We start from the raw sequence: 23491 nt of genomic DNA, 5'->3' as shown, positions 1-23491 counted from the left end.
GTCTGCCGTTGTCAGAAATTTGTATTATACTGTACAGAACGGTCTATTGAACATCTTGCTGCTTCTCTTTCTACTGTCTTTTTATTCATTCTGACCCTTGCCCAGCCAGGCTGTGCCTTGGGAACTCTCAAGGGTTACCTTTCTGCTTTTTTGCAGCTGCCAGACCAGTCTTATCTCTTTAAGTCTCCTATTGTACATAGATTTCTAAAAGGGCTGGCTCACTTGTTTCCACCCACGTCCTTTGTTATGCCACAGTGGGACCTTAATTTGGTACTCACCTACTCAATGTGTGCTTCCTTCGAGCCTTTACATAACTGTCCCCTCCAGCTGTTGACCATCAACACAGCCTTTTTAATGTCAATTATATCTGCTTGGAGGGTGAGTGAGTTGCAGGCTTTATCTTGCTCGTCTCCCTGTCTGATGTCTTTTCCAGAGTAAGTGGTGCTTTGCACTCGAGCTTCCTTTTTTTCCAAAGGTCGTGACGCCATTCCATCTGTATCAATCCATCATGTTGGCCCTCTTCTTTGCTCGCCTGCATCCCTCTAAAGAGGAGGGGCGTCTTCACCTACTGGACCCAAAAAGAGCGTTGTCTTTCTACCTTGACTGCACAAAAGAGTTCTGGATGGACGACCAACTCTTTGCAGGGTACGTGGGGGCAAAGAAGGCAAGGGCAGTGCAGAAAAGGACCATCTCTCTCTGGGTCGTTCTCTGCTCTAAGACCTGTTATGCCCTTGCAAAGAAGCAGCCCCCTGAGGGATTAAGGGCCCATTCCACCAGGGGAAAGGCTGTGACTACGGCCTTGGCTTGGGGTGGCCCAGTCCTGGACATCTGTTAGGCAGCAACGTGGGCATCTTTGCATAGGTTTGAAAAACACTACTGCCTGGACAGTCGGGTGTACAGAGAAGGGAATTTTGCCTGCTTGGTTCTGCAGGACTTTCTAGTTTAAGGTATTGATCCACAGCCCACCGCCGGGATGGTATGGCTTGGTTATCTCATTCAAAGGCAAGGAATCTGCAGCTAGACTTCTCTATCAGATGAGCAAGTTACTTACCTTTGGTAACGCATTATCTGGTAGAGACTATACCTAGATGCAGATTTCTTATCGCTGCACCCATGCCTCCCCGCTTTGTGGACTTATATTGTAGGGCTAGGATTACTCCTCCTTTCAGGGCCCTAGTTTTGCAGACAACTACGTCAGGTACTTTGTGGCTCTACACTCCTGGCGTGGAAAAGATGTTAAGTACTGACATCCGCTTGCCTGGGTGGCGAGACATCATAACCGAAGCTGCCGACGCAGTCACGTGGAGCCGAATGGAACCACCTGACAGCGCACGCAAGGGGTATTGCTCAACAAAAGTTTCCAGATCCAGCATTACACCTAGGAAATTTAAAGGTAAGGAGTCTGCAGCTAGGTTGAGTCGCTACTATATAATGCATTACCGAAGGTAAGTAATTTGTTCTTTCACAGGAAGTGTGTTCCAGATCCTTGAAACATTGATTTTGAAAAGCTAGAAATAGTTTTTTATCTTGAAGTGTGGGGTAACATTTGTTAGTAGTAGTAAACTATTATTGCATTCTCAAATATATAACCATGAATGAGCGACACACGAAAAACTATGTTCTAGTGAAGATCATACAAATTTGTTCAAAGAGAAAAAAAAGTCATTAATTTATTTAAAAAAAAAAATAATTAAAGTATTGAGAATTGGCAGACAGACTTCCAACTCAATATATGCTGGATTTCAATATTTAATCAGTTTGTTGATTTTATAGGAAACTATAGTTAATAGCCTCCTTAATTGTTCTAAAATTCATTTTGTTGATTGATGCCTGAAAATACGTTTTCCTCAGTGTTAGCTGCTTTGGAGAAAGACCTCTATATGGCGTTTCTACTTTGTGCCCCTGCAAACAACACTCTCTCTATCCTTTGAGTTTTAAATTCCAGGTTCCCTCGAACTAGGGTATTTGTATATAGACTAGTCTGAATCTAAAGTACTTCCCTTTTAATGCACCTTGTAGATTTGATTCAATGTATTCTTGATTTATTGAAGACTAGGACTCATGAACCAGTTTCATGTCCGGCATTTGTTTGTATTTACTTCTGAGATTCTTGGAACTTTGATATATCTTGATTTTTGTGTTATAGTTTTTTGGGTATGTTTCTTTAAAGTATGTATGTGACACAGGCAGCTTTGAACGGTCATCTATTTGGGTAGGCTATAAGTGCGGTTATATGTGTAGTAAAAAAAAAGTTTTTTTGATATCTATTCAAAAGCACGTTTCAGCTTTAGTGGGATAATAATGTTTAGGGAAGTAAGTATTGATGGAACATCCATACTCCAAGTTCAAGTTCAACATTTGTATAGCGCACTACTCACCCAGAGGGTCTCAAGGCGCTTGAGGAAGGGGGGTACTTTATTTATCGAATATCCAAGTTTTTAGTTGTTTTCTGAAGGAGAGGTGGTTCTGTGTAAGGCGGATGTGGGTGGGGAGAGAATTCCAGGTTTTGGCCGCTAAGTAGGAGAAGGATCTTCCCCCCATGGTGGATCTATGGATGCGTGGAATTGCGGCCAGGGCTTGATTGGATGATCGAAGTTGGCGGGTGGGGGTGTAAAAGGACAGGCGCGTGTTGAGGCATTCGGGTCCTAGGTCGTAAAGGGCTTTGTGTGCATGGGTGAGGAGACGGAACGTTATTCTCTTGTTGACGGGGAGCCAGTGGAGGTCTTTTAGGTGACCGGAAATGTGAGCTTGGCGGGGGATGCCAAGTATGAGTCTGGCTGAGGCGATTTGGATGCGTTGAAGTTTTTTCTGTAGTTTGGCTGTGGTTCCGGCGTAAAGGGTGTTTCCGTAGTCCAGTCGGCTTGTGACCAGTGCGTGGGTGACCGTCTTTCTTGTTTCGGTGGGGATCCAACGGAAGATTTTTTTGAGCATCCGTAGGATGTTGAAGCATGATGATGAGACGGCGTTGACTTGTCTGGTCATTGAAAGGGAGGGGTCCAGGAGGAAGCCCAGGTTACGTGCGTGGTCCGTAGGTATGGGTGTGTTTCCCAGGGCCGGTGGCCACCATGAGTCGTCGCAGGCGGAAGGGGATGAACCTAAGATGAGGACTTCTGTTTTGTCCGAGTTCAGTTTTAAATGGCTGTTATTGATCCACTTGGCTACTTCATTCATTCCTTCGTGTAGGTTGGTTTTGGCGGTGTTTGGGTCTTTGGTGAGGGAGAGGATCAGCTGGGTGTCGTCTGCATATGAGATGATGTTGAGGTTGTGTTGGCGCGCGATGGATGCGAGGGGACTCATGTATACGTTGAAGAGGGTGGGACTGAGTGATGATCCTTGTGGTACGCCGCAGATGACTTCGGTGGCCTCTGATCTAAAAGGGGGAACGCGGACTCTCTGGGTTCTTCCGGCGAGGAACGAGATGATCCAAACCAATGCTTTTCCTTGTATTCCGACATTGCTGAGGCGTTGTATAAGGGTCCTATGGCAGAATGTATCGAAGGCTGCGGAGAGATCAAGTAGGATGAGGGCAGCTGTTTCTCCGTTGTCCAGTAGTGTTCGAATATCGTCTGTTGCTGCGATGAGGGCGGTCTCGGTACTGTGTTTGGCTCGTAAGCCGGATTGTGAAGGGTCGAGGGATTTGTTGGATTCGAGGAAGGTGGCGAGCTGACTGTTGACGGCTTTCTCAATGACTTTGGCAGGGAATGGGAGGAGCGAGATGGGGCGATAGTTCTTAAGTTCAGTGGGGTCTGCAGTGGGTTTCTTCAGAAGGGCGCTGAGTTCGGCATGTTTCCAGCTTTCCGGGAAGGTAGCGGAATTGAGGGAACAGTTGACGACGTTTCGGAGATGAGGTGCGATAATGGAGTCTGCTTTGTTGAAAATGTGGTGGGGACATGGGTCGGTTGGCGATCCTGAGTGGATGGAATTCATCAGGCAGATGGTGTCTTCAGTGGTGATTGGGTTCCAGACGTAAAGGTTGTTGGAGGGGGGATTTATTTCAGAGGTGGGTGGGGTGGACTGGTCTCCGGACTGATTTTCAAAGCTGTTATGTATGTCAGCGATTTTGTTGTGGAAGAATGAGGCTAGGGAGTCGCAGAGGTCTTGGGAGGGAGTGATGTCGTTGGTGCCAGCGGTGGGGTTGGTAAATTCTTTGACGATGTTGAATAGTTCCTTGCTGTTGTGAGCGTTGTTGTCGAGTCGATCCTTGAATGCTGATTTCTTGGTGGATCGGATCAGTTGGTGGTGTTTGCGGGTGGCGTTCTTGAAGGTGGCCAGGTTGTCCGTGTTTGGGTTTTTTCTCCAGGCTTTCTCGAGGGTGCGACATAACTTCTTGGATTTCTTAAGGTCATCGTTGAACCAGGGGGCTTTTTTGCTACCTTGCTTGATTTGATGTTTTTTCAAGGGTGCTAATTTGTCAGCGCTGTGGGTGATCCATTGTGTGAGGTTGGTGGCTGCAAGGTTTGGGTCCGTTGATTTTATAGGAGGGTTTTGGTGAAGCGATGTGAAGAGTTGGTCGGTGGTAATTTTGTTCCAGTTTCTGCGGGGAATTGGTTGTGGGTTGTTGTGGGTCGTAGTCTTTTTGTAGATAAAGTGAACGCAGCTGTGGTCTGTCCAATGGAGAGCTGTGGTGTGATTGAAGGAAATGTGCTTGCTGGAAGTGAAGATTGGGTCGAGCGTGTGCCCGGCATAGTGGGTGGGGGAGTCAACAAGTTGTTTGAGTCCGAGATTGGCGAGGTTGTCTAGAAGGGTGGTGGTGTTGCTCTCGTTGTTCTTTTCCAGGTGGAAGTTGAGGTCTCCCAGTAGAATGTAGTCCTCGGAGGGAAGGGCGTGTGGGCTGATGAAGTCAGTGATGTCTTCGCTGAATTGTGTGCGGGGTCCTGGTGGTCTGTAGATTAGGGTGCCTCTGAGTGTGGTCTTGGGGTTGATGTGGATCTGGAAGTGAAGGTGTTCGGCGGCTGCGAGGTGATCGTCGGAGCTGGTCGTGATGCGGATGGTGTTTTTATGTACAATGGCGATGCCTCCTCCTGTTTGGTTGGTGCGGTCCTTTCGGATGATCTTGTAGCCGTCAGGGATGGCTGTGGCGATGTCGGACGTTGATGAGGCGTTCATCCAGGTTTCTGTAAGAAAGGCGACGTCCGGCGATGTGAAGTCGAGTAGGTTCCAGAGTTCGATGGCGTGTCTGTGGACCGAGCGGGTGTTGAGCAGGATGCACTTCAGGTGGTTAGTGTCGGAGCTCTGTTTGGAGTTTGTGGATTTGGTGTGGGTCCTGATGCAGTCGAATTTGCAGGAGTTGCAGGTGAAGGGCCATGGGTGTGTCCTGGGGCGGCTTGGTAGCAGTTTGGTGGTCGGCCGGGGTTAAGGGCAGAGAGGAATGTGGCGTTGTACGTTATGCGGGTGGAGTGGATTTTGCGGGGGCCAGGATAGGAATCATTAAGTCCTTTACCATTTTAAAATCATGTGTAGTCAGTAGGTCGTTTAAGTTATGTTATTTTGTATATGGCCGTTGAAGTGCATATTTTAATTGAGTAAAACATCTAGGAATTTTTCCATAGAGGGTTTTAATGGAGTTATATGTAATTTTTCATGGCATTACCCCAGTCTTGTTTATTGGCATTATTCAGTTTCATATATTTTTGTATTGGTCCAAACATGATTTTAAATTAGCTTTTGGTTTGACAGTCTTTAGGTACAATTGTGTATCTCCAGCATATGTAAAGTCTCTATCAACCTCACACTTCATTACCAGTAACATAATTTAGGAGGCAGAGTGGTAGATATAATTGACTTGTAAATGATTCATCTTCGTGGAGGTGGCTGAACGGTCTATTTGCTCTCAAAATAGCCGTGGATGCAGGTTCTGATGGTCAGTTGTAGTTTAAACGTGCCCCATGCACCAGCATGCACTAGTTTGTAGTACATGGATGGCTGATTCCGTAGAGCAAGAAAAGCAAGAAGTGAACTTATTATTTATAAGACTTACATGTGACTGACTATCTTTGAAGTTACTATACCTGATATACATCGTAAGCGTGCATTGTTTAATGAAATCAGGTTTCTTTCCCAAATCATTGTACTGCATGCAACTAATTGCTGTAGTTTAGCTAAGTATATCAGTAGGCAGGTGAAGAATGTGTCTGTCTGAGACTTATGCAAAGAGTATAGAATAGTATTGTATTTCTGTTTTTATGAGATACTAATCTATAATGAATATATCTTTATGTAGGACAGCCATAGATATGGGAGGATAGAACGAGGGTGGGCGGAGAGAGGTTGTGTGGGAATGGCTGACAAATAGTTTTCAAAGGTAGATACTGGGGGTTACTTCCTCAATGAGGTCGTCACTGGGATTCTGATAGTGAACACTTGACATCCTCTTTGGTGAGAACTTTTTTGGAATTGGAAGAAATGCAATGAGTCTGATGTAAAGGGAGATGTTTTATTCCATCGCTTCAGTGCACTGCATAGATTGAATAGGCTTGATTGTATTTATTGCACTTCCGAAGCTCTAGTCTGATATTTGATCTCTATTGTTGGATGTAAACTTTTTCTGAATGGTATACTCAGACACAGCTTTGTGAGTGATGCAGTCAATCCTAATGAAACCGTGGACTTTCAGAACCAGCTAATATAGCTGCGTCATTAAGGTTACCTCATTAAGTAGCTGTGATTTTGATTGAATTTCCATTGTCCCTTATTGTGGCTATTAGTTACATTTAATATGCGCTTCAGGTATGCCACAGTGTAGCTAGTTATGGTGATGCAGGCGAAGGCTTAAAAGGTGAGTTCCGACTGTCAAAAAAGGCTGTTTCTATAAGGGTGTGGAAATGTCCAGTAATAGCAGGAGTCAGATATTACACTTGTCCCTTATGGGGAGGTGTCCTTCCCACCTTGAGTGGTGGTTATTGCAGCAGGTCAGCTGCCTGAGAAATAGTCATGCAATTTACAATAATACATGTTATTCTTGGGTTTTGTTCTTTTTTTCCTAGATGTAATGTACAATGGAAGTTTTACTAACAAACTGAAGTTACTCTTCAAGCTGCACATACCTCCTGGTAAGAGAGCAATCATGTTAACAGATTTCGATTTGTTTGTTGCCATCTATAATTATAGTAAGAATTTGCTTTTACATGTTTTTGCAGTTTTAAAAGGAAGGATTTTTATTTATAATTTTAAAGAAATAACTTCCTCATTTCCCTAAAACGCAGTGAGTGTCTCTATTAACACCTGTCTGTAGCTCTGCAGCACCTTTTCCTTCTGCAGGTCTGCATGCTTACATGTACCCCAGATGATCAAAACCATAGCTATCCAAGTGCTTCAAAGAAGTATTCCAAATCTGTGAACATCAAATCATTCAATTATTTTGGTCAGAAATTCCATTAAGTTCCTGATTAATTTGGCATTTCTTTGCCTCTGTTTATCAATGTTGATACTACGTACACAAGACGTGATCTTCAACTTTTACTGATGCTGGTTACTGTGTACATTCGCCTCTCATCATCCTTGCAGGGTAGTTAATTTGATCAAAAATAGTTTATTTAATTTGGGGGCAGTATTAGGCACGAGGATGAGAATATTGGTCAGGTACAGCTTGCATAATTTATCATGGGTTGTATAGGCCATATGCTCAAATGGACATTATATTTGTATATATGCTACATATGTTGTCCAATTCACAGTAGGTTGTTCAAATCTATTTCAGTTGCCTCTCTTCCTGTATAGTTAATTGGGTTCAGTTTCCCTGTATCCAATTGCTTGATCAGGCATTGATAAATGTCTTCCAGAATGCCTTAAGTTTATTAACCTCAAAAAGAACATTGGATGTTTTTACTGGGCATGTGTTCCTGGCCATTTGTCAGTCAAAATATCCCTAATTTGATCATTAATACCACACCCTGTATCCAAGAGACCATTTTCCTTAACTAAGAATTGGAACAACTTCATTCCTATCCCATTAGACTGATCATATTTCTGTTTACATATCTGTACCCATATTTCCAACAATTTCCTGTTGAAAGCTCAATATCACCCCGATTCTTGGGAAATACAAGTGCCACACCAAAATCACAAACTAAACTGTACTCACCCTTCCTTTTCCAACGTTCGGGTCAGTTATGTCAAGCCGAGTAAATCGGAGTCAAAGTGAAATCATTTCTCCGACTTCACATGGAAGTGTACACTACCCAAATCTTGTCAATAAGTGAGCATATACAGCTGAGATTGACAGTAGTATGGCTTAATGTAGGTTACTGAGAATTCTCTCTGAGTCGTATTAAGCATGTGCATACACATGAATGCGTACATACATACCTGCCTTCCTACCTCACCCCATAAATTAAATTCATATTCTGACCATGCATAGCACTATCAAAATAGCAAGGGGTAAGGGCTGGTATGTTTTGGACCATTTTATTTAATATTTCAGCACAAATGGTTTGCCAAAATGAAAGTTTTATTCTTATTAGTTAGATGAATAGTCAAATTTTCCAATTACTTTCTCAATGCTGAACATTTGAAAATGTATTCTTAGTCGCATATGTGATATTGTGATATGCAAACATTTAATACATTGTTACAACAACATATACAGCATTCAACAGTATCCAGTTGTTTGCAGCAGGTTTACTCTTATACAGTCGTCTTATGTTTTACGACCCACAGTATTGCTCTACAACCCTGAAACCCATTGCAAACTGGAACCAGTATGTATCACTGTATTTCTAACCACTAAGCATTCTCACTCCCAGTCCCGACCCCGGTCCAACGCGGCTGCGAGTGGAGGGCGGAGACCAGGACAACTGCCCACCCTTGCCAGTGATGCATTTCCGGGTCGTGGAGGAGGCGGGCGCTTTTCACCGCTCCCCACCACTTAACTCGAATGCTGCCACAGACGCGCAGCTGATCGGGTGACTAGAGGGTTCTGTTTTTATTCCTGCCTAGTGTGTCTAAGTGTTGTGGTGACTACGCGCTGCTATTGCTGCTTTTAAAGACAACGCTTTTTTAAGAGTTTTTAAACAACACTTTTACCTTGTACTTTTGCACATTTTGCACTTCCGGTCCCGACCTCGGTCCACCGCAGCTGCTGCCATGGACGCGCCTTAGGCAAGCCCGTTGGCGCCTGTACGTCGCCAGGACCCCTGGTCCTGGACTCCCCACTAAGACTATTCTACACACGGGAGCTGCTGCTCACCTTGCAACCCACAGAGCCCTGCAAGAACTACAAGTGGTATCATGACACCCATCAGAAACAGTGTAATAACTGTGGGTTTAAAGTCATACCAGGCTTCAAATGTCCTCATAAGGTCTCAGGTTCCACTCACATGAATATATACACTCTTAATTGTAGGTCATTGGTAAAACACCATGCTGACATTTTCGATCTTCTTTTGGACTCTACCCCAGATATACTATTTTTGACGAAAACCTGGCTAACCATGGATTCCACGGCAATACCCGCATTAGCCCTACCCGCAGGATATAGGCTGCTTACTCAGAACAGGCCTAGCGGAAGAGGGGGCAACCTTGCAGTCATATTTAAATGCGCTTTTCACTGCTCACTTATCCCCACAGACTATTCCTCACTGTGAAAGTGCCCTGTTTAAAATCTCTATATCACACAATTTTACTTCCTCAGGGCTTCTTATTTATTGCCCACCAGGCCCAGCCAGGGCTTTTCAAGAGGCTCTGGTTCATACTGTTTCCACTCTTGCCTTAGAATCAGCAAATCTCAACATCATATGCGACCTTAACCTACACCTGGAACATCGGATTCCCTGGCGATTTCCAACTTCCTGGGTGATTTGGAGGCCTTGAAAAATTTGTCCTGTCACAATTAGATAATCACATCGACACATTCAATCTCCTTGACGCTTTCCAATCTGGTTTTAAAAAGGGATGCAGCACGGAAACTGCGATGCTCAACATTACGGATGACATTCACCACTCTCGGGATAGAGGCGAATCCTCCCTCCTTATCCTCCTTGACCTCTCCTTTGATACTGTTAATCATTTCACCCTTCTGAAAACTCTCAAAGACCGCTTCGGTTTAAATGGCATTATCCTCAAATGGTTCACCACCTATCTCCACAATAGAACCCAACAAATTAAATTGAATCGTTGCCTCTCCAAACCACAACATGTCTTTCTGGGTGTCCCACAAGGCTCTAGCCTCTCTCCTACTCTTTTTAACCTCTTAATGGAAGCCCTCACAATTATTCTCAAAGAAGCTAAAATCAGCTACCACCTCTATGCCGATGACACGCAATTATACTACAAGATCAAATCACACAAGGACATCTTACATCTTAATGATGCCTTGACCAAAATTCAAACCTAGTTCCATCTTAACCACCTCAAACTAAATCCCCAAAAAACTGAAATCATCCTTTTTGCTCCCAAAAACAACCCTCTGCCTATCCAACACTGGATTGCCGATATCAAAGCACTTAATTGCCCTCTCACCACTTCCAACTCTATCAAATCCCTTGGCATTAGCGTCGACCAGAATCTCAATCTTATCCCACATATCAAAAACGCTGCCAAAGGTGCCCTCTTCACTCTACATCACCTTAAAAAAAAATCAAACCCTTTATTCCAATCGACGACTTTAAAACCATTGTACAATCACTTGTCCTTTCCAGAATTGACTATGGCAACGCCACCCTTGCTGGCACCCGCAAAGTCTATTTTGCCCCGATTAAATCTGTCCTCAACCTGGCAGCCAGGCTCATATCTGACAGTAAGCGTTATGATCACATCTCGACCGTCCTCAAAAATCTCAAATGGCTCCCAATCGAAGGCAGATCCACCTACAAGATTGCGTGTATCACTCACAAAGCCCTTCACAAAAACACCCTCTCGTACCTTTCTGACAAACTCCAAAAAGCAGGGTGTACTAGATCTTTGAGGAGCACCAACGCCCTTGTCCTAATCCCCCCTCAGACCAAAAAGAAAAGGACTCAATCTTGTTCTTTCTCAGGTAATGACCCATCCATTTGGAATTCTATTCCCAAAGACCTTCGCTGCAACCCTTCCTACCCCCTTTTCAAGAAAAACCTCAAGCTGCTGCTTCTCAACAAATATTGGGGTCCTTAATTCCTATTGAACTATCGGTTCATCTACTCTTTGCTGTCTTCTACACTCTCCCTTCCACTCCCTTTCCTACTCCCGCTTTTCAAGAAAAACCTCAAGCTGATGCTTCTTAACAAATATTGGGTCCCTAATTCCTATTGAACTATCTGTCCATTTACTCGTGGCAGTCCTCTACAATCTCTCTTCCTACTACTCTTCCTACTCTCGCTCTCCTTCTTTCTCCCTCTAACTAACTACTTTACCCCCTATTTACTTTTTCATCAGCCCTCTTCTCCTTTACTTGTTCTCTAAATTTACTCTTTCTTTTCCTTTTACAATTGGACGACTTTATCACCGAGTCTATTTTAGAAATTTGCCGTTTATTGGTTTTCTTTTTCATGATGTGTTAAGTACCCTGTAAAGCGCTCTGATACTCTTGGGTCCAGTAGCGCTATATAAAACATTTAAAATAAATAAAGGACCCTCACACCAGGCAGACCACCTACTGGATCCAATCTTTTAGAATCTTTTAAATTTGGCAGCTAACACTCCCCTAACTCTGACTTTGACTGGCCATTTTCTCATCTCTATGCGTATTGAGATGAGAGGCCCTATTCTGAGGTCCCCTTGTCAGTCCCTTATGAAGCGTCCTTGGCACAAATTGGACGAAACTACTTTCCTATCTGCCTTAAATACGTACCGTCCAGACTGGCCTGCTGACTTGGAGGCAGCTGACAGAGCCCTTAGGGGCTTGATTAATAATACGCTTGACCATTGCATCCCGATGAAATTGACAGGGGCTAAGCATACGCAAATGTACGCATGGTATAATGAGACCCTGCGGGCGGAAAAGAAAAATTTTAACATTTTGTAACGGGCTTGGAGGCATACTTATGACGCTACTGCTAAAACTACCTATAGGAAGGCTATAAAAACCTTCCAGAAATCAGTACAAAAGGCCAAAACCTCGTTCTATGCCAAATCGAGCTCCAACCCCTCCAAAACAATCTTTTCCCTTATGAAAGATATGTTAAAATCTCCTGCAGGAACCAATGACATCATATCTTCCAACACTCAGTGTGATTCACTGGCTAGGTACTTCATTAATAAGGTTGAATGTATTTACAACACACTGGATACGAGGCGGAGTACCACTGAATCCATTGTGACCCAGACCTCTAGAGCACTCCAGTATTCCCTCCAAACTCTGCCACCCATGTCTCCCGAAGACCTAGCTAGCCTGGCAGCTAAAGTCAAATCAGGTTCCCCTGATGATCCTATAAAACCGGACATCTTCAGGAAATTTTATAACTGCCCTATGACTGAGAGCCGGGAATTCATCAATGGTTCACTTCTGTCGGCAGTGATTCCTAAGTCGTGAAAGCATGCCAAAGTCGTCCCACTGCTGAAAAAACCCACACTAGACGCATCTTTGCCAGAGAATTTTCGACCAATCTCTCTGCTTCGCTACCTGGCCAAAATTAAGGACTCCCATGTCCACATTACTTTGACTAAATATTTGGAGGCCAACCAGATCCTAGATAGATCTCAGAATGGGTTCTGACCCAGGCACAGCACAGAATCACCCCTTTTGGCGGTCACCGAGCAGCTGTGGGCCACTCTAGATGAGGGAAATACTTCTGCACTATTTTTACTTGATCTTAGTGCGGCCTTTGACACGGTCTCCCACAAGATTCTTCTTCAAAGGCTTGAGGAGATTGGGGTCAAAGGCAGGGCTTTGGCATGTTTTGCCTAATTTTTATCAAAGCCCTCTTTTCAGGTGCATGCCCTCCCTACCAGTCTAGTAATTACCCTCTCTGCTGTGGTGTTCTGCAGGGCTCTGCCTTGAGCCCACGTTGTTCAACGTGTATGTCCGCCCTCTGGGCAAAAGAACGTAACATCAAAATGGTATCTTACGCAGAAGATACCCAGTTGGTATTCACCTTTTCCAACAACCCTGCTCAGGACCAACTGAAATTTCGTGCTGATGTTCCGGCCATTACAGATTGGATGGCAAACAACTATTTACAGCTCAATTCGGCCAAGACTTGGGTGCTCGTGGTTGCCCGTGATACCCACAAGTGGAACTACCAATGGTGACCAGTGACTTTGGGCACTCTTCCCCTACCGAAAAACTCAGTCAAAGATTTAGGGGTCCTGATTGACACCGCCCTTTCATTTGAGCCTCATACCAAAAAAGTGGCCGGTACCTGTTTTGGTCTACAGCGCAGCTTAAAACCCATTCTGGGATTCTTGGACGCTGCCACCCACCAACTGATAGTTCAATCAGTTGTCCAATCGTGCCTAGATTACTGCAATGGTCTTCTGCTCGGCGTAAAAAAAAACAGTTAATGCAAGACTCCAACGGGTACAGAATGCAGCAGCACGTACTTTGTTTGCCCTACCAAGGAAATGCCACGCCTCCAATCTCCTTCACCATCTCCATTGGCTGCCAATCAGACAGAGTTCAGTTTAAAACCCTCTCCACAACACATAAGATTGTACATGGCCAGGACCCCTGTAGGAGAGTGGGGTCTGCAATCCTATGGTCACCCCAGATTTTTGCTTTTTGCTTCACTGGTTTATGACTTTCCCTGGCTGTGGGCCTGCTAATCAGACCCACAGCCTAGCTGTTCTCTCTCTAAATTGACAACCATGTACTTCAGGTGCATTTACCAATTGGTACTGGGTCACCTTATCAGTCCCTGTACAATGTACCTCAGGTATCCAGGGCATAGGTGTACCCAGGGCCTACCAGAGGCCGAAGCATGTATTATGCCACCCCTGGCTGGCCATCTAAACAGACACAACTGGGTGCACGACAGCTGGGGCAAGGTGGTGTAATCACCCTTTGCTGTAGATATAGTATACCTATATCTAACCCTAAAATGGACACATATATTCCTATCATTCACTCCTATGGCAGGCCTTATCAATCCTGAAGGCAGAGTGCTTGGAATTATGTGAGATGGTGCTCTGGCATGAGCTGAGCCCGTTTGCAGCTTGCGGAACCAAGTCCTAATAGCTGTTCCATGATAACGCTATACCGTATACTCTTAAGTGCATTATAATCCTCGCGGTTGAATGCTAACTCTGGTATAACATTATCAAAACATGTCGAGTAAGGTGTCATACGAATTGGAATACTACCCCCTCGCCAATTCTGGCGACGGGGGTAGCATTCCACCCTTCTAGAGGGACACGACATGCATGTAACTGTGAACCCCGGTTAAAGTTAACTCGAGCCTTGGCATCACAAAATGGATGCTGCCACCACAGACACAAGTCTGACTTCCTGCTGCTGGGAGTCCTTCCAGCGAGGGAGGCTTTAACAAAGGGTTTCCTGCCTTGGGAGGTGCTAGCATCACCCCAGACAGGATGTTGTGTATTGGGTAGGACAGGCCTGAAAGGAATGAGACATGCCTGGGGCACACAAGGTGTCCTGTGCATACACCGGTTCAAACCAGTTGCTGGGGCATCCCTGCCCCAGCTCTGGCGCGAAACCGGACAAAGGATAGGGGGTGTAGCCACCCCCCTTCCTGGTCCCACCCAGGGGAGGGACCTAGTCAGTAGTGCAGCCCCCTTTAGGAGAATAAAGGTAGGAGCTGGTCCCATTCCAAATTAGATTATCTTGAACAACTTTTACAAGAAGAAACTCTGGACTTCGACGTTCTGCTCCTCAGAAGACTGAAGAATTTCCCTTGCGGGCAAGGAGTGTCCACCCTGCAACTGCAGGCACCATCAAGCGTCCAGCGGCTTCACTTTGTCGTCTTCCTTTGAGGATCCAGACTTCAGAGCCCGACGAGACCCATATTCCCCGACCTCTCCGACCTCAACTCACATCTGCAGCACAGCTGAGACCCATGGGTGCGACGAGACACGTGGGACCGGCCATCTTGAAAGAAACTGAACTTCGCTTCCAGCACGACTCCCGAGGTAAACTCGACCAAGTGCTTTGGGGATTGAGAATCCCCAGCCCCGAGCAGCCCCTGCACCGAAGATCAGCCCTCCAGCTTCCACGAGATCTGCGTGGGGCCCTTCTGCTTGTTTGCTGCTCGACGAGTTGTCTGGTCACTTGCCGGCTGGCTAGTGACCTCCTAGACGACAAACTTTGAAAACTACACTGCTGGTCTGGTTGCTCCAGACTAGCCCTTGCTCCCTTCCAAAAGAGGAGCACTCTGGACCCTCCTGGTCCACTCAAGACGCCGTTTCCACTCACCGCGTGGGTTGCCTTTGCCAAGGTCTGTTGACTCCAAATCCGGATCTGACACCGCCGACAGCGAGAGCCTGCGTGGGACAGCTCGTGCCTCCATCCTGGTCGACGAAGACACCTCCTGGTCCAAGTGGCTGCAGAGTCAAGCGTCCACTCTTCACTTGATCGCGACGACGACATCTGGTTCCTTCCTGGTTCCACTCCAGTCACTGGCTAGTGACTGTGAACATTGTCCCCTCTGCTTTCAGGTCTTCAGCATCTCTGATCCACCCTTGGATCACACCGGACATCTTCCTCCTGATCGCCTGCAGCCTCTTTTCTTCCAGGCTCCATATACTTCAACGCCGGAACCCGACACGACTTTGCACCTATGCACCCGCAGCCCGTGGGTGAGGTAACAAGAGCATTTCGGTGCTCAAGGGTAGATTGACTCTCCTAGTGTCCACTTCCACAGTCGTTTTAGTCCTAACTAGTCAGGATTGTCCGTACTCACCTGTTTCTTGAACTGTACTGTCCATAGACATTGTTACGCATCTTGTGTGTGAGTTCACACTCTGCACACGTGTTCAGTGGGCCTCCTATTACTTACCTAAAGTTAGGGTAGCGTGGTCCCCAACGATCCTACAGCCTCTGGACAGCTCCATTCCTTCTATCGATTTCCTTATACCATTTACTTAGTATATGGTTTGCCGTGCCCCTAGGGCACCATTGTAATTTTGTGCAACTTATCGTATTTTTCCTAAGAGATTGTCATGTGCTTAGCCCTTTGATCTCATAAAGAGTTCAGCGGTGTTTGTTATTAATAAATATACTGTTTATTTTCATAACAACCTGTGTGGTGTCCTTTCATCTGGTATTCAAGGGGTTATACTGTGGTAAAACAGCTGGCTTCACATGCCAAAATAGTTTAGCCTAAGACTGCTTTGTCCATGCTACCATTAGGATAGCTGGTCTATAAGGTTGACTTACAACCAATCACCATAACGGTTGTTTGGACTGATACAAGGTGATCACTAGAACTAGTGAGCATCATATATCAGGCCAACTTCTCATAACCCCCAAATCCTGCAGGGACTATGCACCCCTTATCTTCCATTGCGAGCATTGCGCTCCACTAATCACGATCTGCTGTGTGTCCCACAGGTCTGCCGGTGTAGAGCCTGGGGTCGCTCCTTCAAAGCTCAGGCCCCTGCGCTATGGAATTCCATCCCACTGGTTGCCCGCAGCACCCATTTTCACTGGGCATTCAGGAAACTGATTCAAACTTGGCTTTTCTATAATAATAATAATAAAGAGCTTATAGAGCGCTCAGTAACGCCATCACGGCGTGTCCCCGCGCTAAGCTACCAATGAAGCAGCATAGAAAACCCAGACTCTATGCAGTATATAGATGTGTTTTGAGCAGAGCCCTAAACCGCAATTCATTGCTCTTCATTGCAATTCATTTCATTTCATTTCATTGCAATTCATTTCTCTTCCATCTAGCCACATCTCCTCTGGTCACTTGGCCGCTAGCGCTGGGACGCCCTGTTGCTGGGGCAGCCATGCGCTCTATAAATAACCTTAACATTACATAACTCCTAATTCCTTGTGCCTCTTACTTCTATTTGCCTGCATTGGGTTCTGAAATATACTAATCATGGTCACTTAGGATCTGTCACTGAGTATCACTGTTTGTATTCAAATTGTCCTTCAATCACATCTCGCCTTTGGATTCAAATGTGAATGTGTATTGTCACAATCATATTATGAATTTGACACTGGAGTGTATTTATTGCAGGCTCAAATCCTAAAACCAAATGTTCATAAACCGTTGAGTAGTTCTTGTGCTACCAGCATTGTGATTTGCTTTAATTTGCTTCTTCCCTCCTTTTTAAGTTAAATTTTGAAATCTGACTCCAGATGTCCGTGCAAGTTCCCATTTTGTGTACCTGAACTGGATTAATTCTCCTAATTCATTTGTTTGTAGCAAAAATATTAGCACATCAACAATTGTGTGGATTGCACTAAATCTAAATATGTATTCATTTGGTTTAGTTTCTATGTTATACATCCAACCACCTTAATCTTACCAGTGCTTAATTTGTCAAATAATGAGTGCTGGTGCCCAAAGCTAGTGAAATTAAATACCGGTGTGCCAAATACCATGGCTGTGTAGTCTTGATTCTCCCTCGTGCCTTTTTAATTCACTATTAGACACTCCCTTCCTTATCTCACTCTTGCAGGTTCCTGCTTTCTCCCTTTACAACGGTTACTCCATCTTTCTCTTCCTCTGTCTTTCCGCTTCCTTTTTATTTCCCTCTCGTGCTCTAAGTAAATGTATGATGAGGAAAACTAAGTGCCTGTCCCCAAAACTTAGTTTCCACGGCCCCCAATGGGAACCACCGGCTAAAATTAAGCACTGAATCTTACACAACATATGACTATTTTTACTTTTTTAGTTCATCTCGTACTTTTCATTATCTCAGCAAACATCTGCGCATATGAATGTACTCTCCCTATTTTATAGTCTTTCTCATTGCCGACCTTTTCCATGACATTTTCTAGAATCTCATCGTATTTTCTGGTTTCTTGCTTAAACTTGAGTTCACATATTTCCTCTTGGCTCCTTTTTTCAAATTACTTTTACAATTTGGACATTTATATTTCATTTTTTTATTTCACCCTTTTCCAGCAACATCTTGGACAGGAAAAGACTTTGGAAGGTTCATCATGATTAAGTTCTTGTCAGTGACTTCCACTGGGGCAGTAATGCACTCTTCAGTGGTATCACCGAACGTATTACCAAGAGTAACCGCTTCTCTGGTACAGTAAATCTGTTTTACCAAATACCGAACGTTCCCAGGGACCTTATAAGAAATCAAAACCTTTCTTAATTGGACCAGTCGAAGACCATTAACTATGAAGGCTTGATTTCTTGCCCAAACCTTGGATATTATTGTATATCCTTTGTGATTCCTGAAATAGAAGTAGTGAGGTTTGTAGAGCGGTATGCTTCATGTAGGAGGATATCGTCCGGAGAGATATATTATTGTTACTGCTCCCCATCTTCATATTTATGTTGCCATTCTTTGTTTGTCACAAACTAGCACGGGCTCCACTACCATAGCTTTTAGCATGGTGGAGAAGGGACATCTCTGCCAGTTACATCTTTTTGTTGGCAGAAGTGCCTGCTTTGACTGGAGAACTTCATAACCTAGTGAGGAATGGCAATACTGTTTGTTCTGATGTTGAAATTATTCATTGTTTGTGCTGAACATATTTTCTGTTAGATAGGGACACAGTTTCATCCCAAGTCCATATCCTTAGTAAAACCTGTGAGCATATAGACCCGAATTAAAAAATAATTACTGTCCAGTTGAATGCCCTGTCATTTTTCCTTCAGGTAGACAACTCCAAGCAGAGAGATAATGGTGTTGGACCGCTCAGCCTATGTCAAGCTAATTTCACTCACCACTCCTGTGTAGTGGTAGGTTTAAATGGCATCGCTCATATGATAGGGTCTTTAAGAAGCACCCTGACTTCCTGGTATTGTTGGTCATGGTCAAATGAAGGGTAGAACATTAGGCAGAGCCATTGGGATCCCTGATAGACATATTTAAAATATGATTTCTTCTTGAACATAACAACTGGGGGCAGGGGGCAGGGGACAAGTGACAGACCAAGACACCCGACTCACTTATCTTTCTCAGGTAGACCTGTTTAGTTTGCCTCCTAACCCATCACACTTGACCTAATGTGCACACTTTTCACTACTTTCCTAATTATCCTAAATGCTTTTCTGTGCTGGCAGTTTGAACGTGGTTGCAGGGCATTCACATGTAGCAAACTCTCATGCAAATGTGTTCCTGCTTACTTGGTGGAGCCACGCTGAATTATTTTCCAGACTCTAGGCCACATCAGTGACAAACACTGCTCAGTTCTTCTGCATATTGTGTACAGTAGGTGTGGATACCAATTGGTCATCTTTTTATGTGCAAGCATAGCCCCTTTTTCTTCATCAGACTGCATACTTGGTTCAAGGGCATCTACGGCCTTTATCTTAGGATATATTTCCATCTGATTCAAAACCCTGAAGCACAAAAAGGCCATATGATTGTCTACTATGCACCTTAATATTCTGTGCTTGCTTGGTCGCCCTTTTGGAACAAGAATTATCATTCATGCACTGTGGTTCTAGAATCCAGTAGATGAAGGAAGTTGTACAAAGCTATTGTATTACTCTTGGGGAGGTGGGGTGGGGGGGTTTAGATGTGATGCACCAGTGTGACATTGTTTAAGTTATATGTTATCATAGTCAAACTAAGTTAAAAAAAATATTTTCTCGTATTTCCCTATATTTTATAATGTTTCATTTATTTGTATTGAACTTTTCTCCCAATTATTTCTTTCAGCCTTTACTGAAGTTGAATCCTTAAGTCCTTCAAAAGGCACTAAGCTGTCCAAAGAAGAACTAATACGTTTCAGCCAGCTTAACGGTCAGGGGACATTTTCTTAATTCATTATTCATGTGTATGAGGAATAAGGCTTTTGAGTCCTTTCCTTTGGGTATTTTATTGCGTATTGTAACGTTTGTAATCACTGTTCTTTCATTTAGATGCTTTTGCAAAGTGGGGAGTAAAAAGTGTGGTACGGGGCATGTTGATTCCAAGGCAAAGCTGGTATTAATGCGGTGTACATCAAGTGCAGGTTTATCGCTTTACGTAGCTCAGGGCCAGTAGATATATTAAAGTTCTGTAAATAATGTCACTAATGTGGATGCAAGTTAAAATAGTATAACTTATAAAGGAAGGTACACGTTTGACTTTAACATAACACATGTTTGTACTGAAAAATGCATCCTTGCTCACAAAAACAGAGACTGATGGAACACAAACACCTGTTTTAGCTGACCTCCTTTTGTGCCTTTTTTCTGCTACAAATGTGCATATCACAAGTGCAAGTTTGAGTTACCAATAGTGAATGGAAATTTCTTCACGATGAGTTCCTTGAAATTGCTGACTTGTATATTTACGAAAGTGGTGTGACAAAGCTAACAATCTCGGTTGCTGTAAAACAAATGATGATGTCTGAATCAGGACACTGAGGAAAAATAAAAAAAATTGCCATTATTTTAATTTCTCCATAAAGTAGTTTATGATGAAACGAAGATTTGTGAACTGGATTTGGCAGCCTAAACCAAAGCCGGAACTTTGTCATAATAGATACAAGATACTTAGAGAGCCAGTGGGGTAAGGGAGTAGGCGATAAAGACTGATGATATAGAGCCGTAATCTCGGTGCTTAATTTGAGCTGACTGTTTCCGGTGCTAGTCACCGGCACTTTGTCAACACCTGATTTTATGGCAGCCTGCCACATGGTGGCTCTGTTTGTCTCATTTTTTGGTCGAGCTCAACAGCTGTTGTTTAATAATTAAATCTACATTAAAATCACTAAAACCTGGCACCCGAAGCTATAAGAATAGCTTGGGCGGCATGTATTGTTCATTTTATTGTACATTTGAAGTGTGACTTGTCACACTTGTATGCGTGTGATGGCTAGTAGAGATAGTTCTGTCATTGGCAGTGCTAGTCGGAGCGATGGGTGGTGCAAGTTGCAGTGGCCTCCTCGCAAGGACCCTGACACTTCTTTTTTAAACAAATTAAGCAGAGCGTAAACTGGAGGTGAGTATATTCTTGTCTTGCTCCACTCCACTCTCTCTCCTTAGGATTCAGTGCTTGTTGTTGAAACATATGTTTAGCAAGATGTTTTGCATGTCACTTTCTGTCTTTGGCACATCCTAAGTTTATCCACTTTACGTCATTACAGTCATACAAGGCGTCATTGATCCAAAATGCTGCCTTGCTTTTCTTTGTCAAGAGGCATTACATTGTCTGATAAGATTCATGCCTCTAATTGGGGAGCTCGGTTTTATCATTCCCCTCTTTGTTCAGGCACGTGACATGCTCCTCTTCAGATGTAATGTGTCATTGCTTAGTTTTCTGTGTCGTTGCTTTAGACATCATCTAAGGAACGGGATATGCGGCTAGATAGTCTCTACCAGATAAGGCGTTATCGAAGGTAAGTAACTTGTTCATTAATGAGTGGCCCTTGGTAAAGTGGCAGTAAAAAGGCAGACCACTCTAGCAGTTCTATATTGGTCATTTATACAATTATATAGCACAACGTTTTCCATGCAAGCAATTCAAAGTGATTGTCTTGTAGCTTAGAAAGCTGTACTGATGTCTTGACAACTATATTGCAGGGGCTTTGCCTCACTCAGATAAATGGAATTTAAACAATTAACCTAAGTCTGGGGTTTGTAAAATGTGATACATACCACAATTATGGTGCATATGTAATTTGGACTATAAAGATCAAATACGACCTTGTTATTGGTACTTAACCTGTTCCGTGCTTATGACGGAACCACGCCGTCATGAGTCACGAGCGGAGTGTACTCATGACGGCGTGGTTCCATCATGTGGCTGCCGCTCCGCCCATGCGGCATTAATTCCCCACCTGAGTGGGTGGGGCCATGACGGAACCACGCCGTCATGCGCACACGCCGCCCGTGACTCATGACGGCGTGGTTCCTTCATGAGCACCGCACCGCAGCGCCGCGCTCACCCCCTAACCCCCTGCGCCGAAATTCGCACCGCGCGAAGGTGTTAAGATGGCTGTCTACCTTCATCTGATATATGACGTGGACAATGGCAATTAATGAGGTACCTACAAACTTTGCTGGACATCAAAGACATTGCACCCTTTTGACTGAGTAACCAATTTAATTAAAAATTGTTAGTGTACCTACCCATGACCTCTTCCAAGCCAATAGTACACAGGGAATACACAATGTTGATGAATATAAAATCGGGGACTAAATAGACTTCACAAACTAATATTTGTTCATGAGTAGCACCACTGTTGCTTAGCTGCTTTCAAAAGAGGCTCCAGTTAGATTGTGTTTACTGCTGCATGAAACTTCTGGAATGGTGTTAGCAGAACCTTATTTAAGGGGAGTGAAGTTGGAGGCTAGAAAGGAGCACCTTAGCTATAAGTATGGATTTTGTTGCCACTAGACAGACTTCTAGAACAAGAACTAAATCACATAGTTATAAAAATGAGAGTGCAATGTATGGAAAGACTGTAGGGGCTACATTTGAATCACCTGCATGTGGCATTCTAGAGCCTCTTTTGAAACAACAATGCTGGTCTATTGGCTCTTCACAACCAGTGTGAATCCAGAAGAAGTGGAGAAACTCTGTGCCTGCTGCAAGAAGACTTACTGTGGCCTGTCAGAGGAAATTTGGAAGAGCTTAAATCTTCACTGCCATGGCTTGATTCGGGTACTGGGGAACTCCGAAATGGGGAAAACATTTTTCGACTGAGGTCAACAGAGAAAGATGGGCTTATCTGCTGGAAAGTTGATTTCTCCAGAACTCTATTATGAAAGTCAGGTGCTAAGCAGCATGAAGCTCCTACAAGTAGAGGAAGCAGCTGGCCTTGAATAACCTGCTCTAGTTGGAATGAGTTTTGAAGAACCAGCATCTCAACAGCACTTGTCAAATCATCAAGTCTGTAGTAGCTTCTATATCAAATAGGTCACTCACTTGAAACGCCAGCATTTGACCTTTATTCTTCATTTGGATGGATCTTCCCATCTCTGGAAGTGCTTGATTCACAGACGCTTGTAGACAGGCGTGTCCAATTTTAACCCTTCCTTAAGTGGAGTTGCATTGAAGTTTGACTCAAGCAGATCCACAGCTGGTATCATTCCTTGCCCATGGATGCCTTTGTGCTCTATTGGATATCTTCGAGTTGCAGTTGCTGATAAAATATTAATCAGCTGGCCCCTGAGGCTGTGAGGCTGTGTCTGGAATCTTTACCTTAATGGATACCTCATTAAAAGTTACCCTAATGTCATGGTTCTGACTTTGTGCCACCTGAATCTCTATTTGAATTTGACACTGTCTGATCAGACACAGAGTCCTGACTCAACACACTCAAACTGACTTGACCTGAGAATTTCCCAAGTTAGAAAATCAGTCCTAGACTGATTCATAGCCCAAATTCTCCAGTACTGAATCTTTCATAGATTCACATGCTTGAATCTTACTCGTCGTCATAGTGGTAGACCTCCATAGAAAGAAAATACAATTGAGTACTCATTCAACCTCATTTTATAACATCCAAAGTTCAGCCAATCACAGCAGAGACCTCAGAGTAACCCTC

At 44.1% G+C, this 23491-nt stretch overlaps 1 protein-coding gene across 1 annotated transcript in view; it reads left to right on the top strand.

The window, feature by feature from the left end:
* Positions 1–23491, top strand: part of TBC1D8B (TBC1 domain family member 8B) — a 1086956-nt gene that overhangs the window by 972213 nt on the left and 91252 nt on the right. The window contains exons 17-18 of the mRNA XM_078688663.1: positions 6984–7049; positions 19672–19755. Coding sequence (XP_078544789.1) covers positions 6984–7049; positions 19672–19755 — 150 coding nt within the window. The remainder of the gene's footprint in view (positions 1–6983; positions 7050–19671; positions 19756–23491) is intronic.

The sequence above is a fragment of the Lissotriton helveticus genome, chromosome 4_1 (assembly GCF_964261635.1).
Source record: "Lissotriton helveticus chromosome 4_1, aLisHel1.1, whole genome shotgun sequence".
NCBI lineage: Eukaryota > Metazoa > Chordata > Amphibia > Caudata > Salamandridae > Lissotriton > Lissotriton helveticus.
Note: the sequence above shows the minus strand (reverse complement) of the source record. Positions and strands in the feature narration are given on the sequence as shown.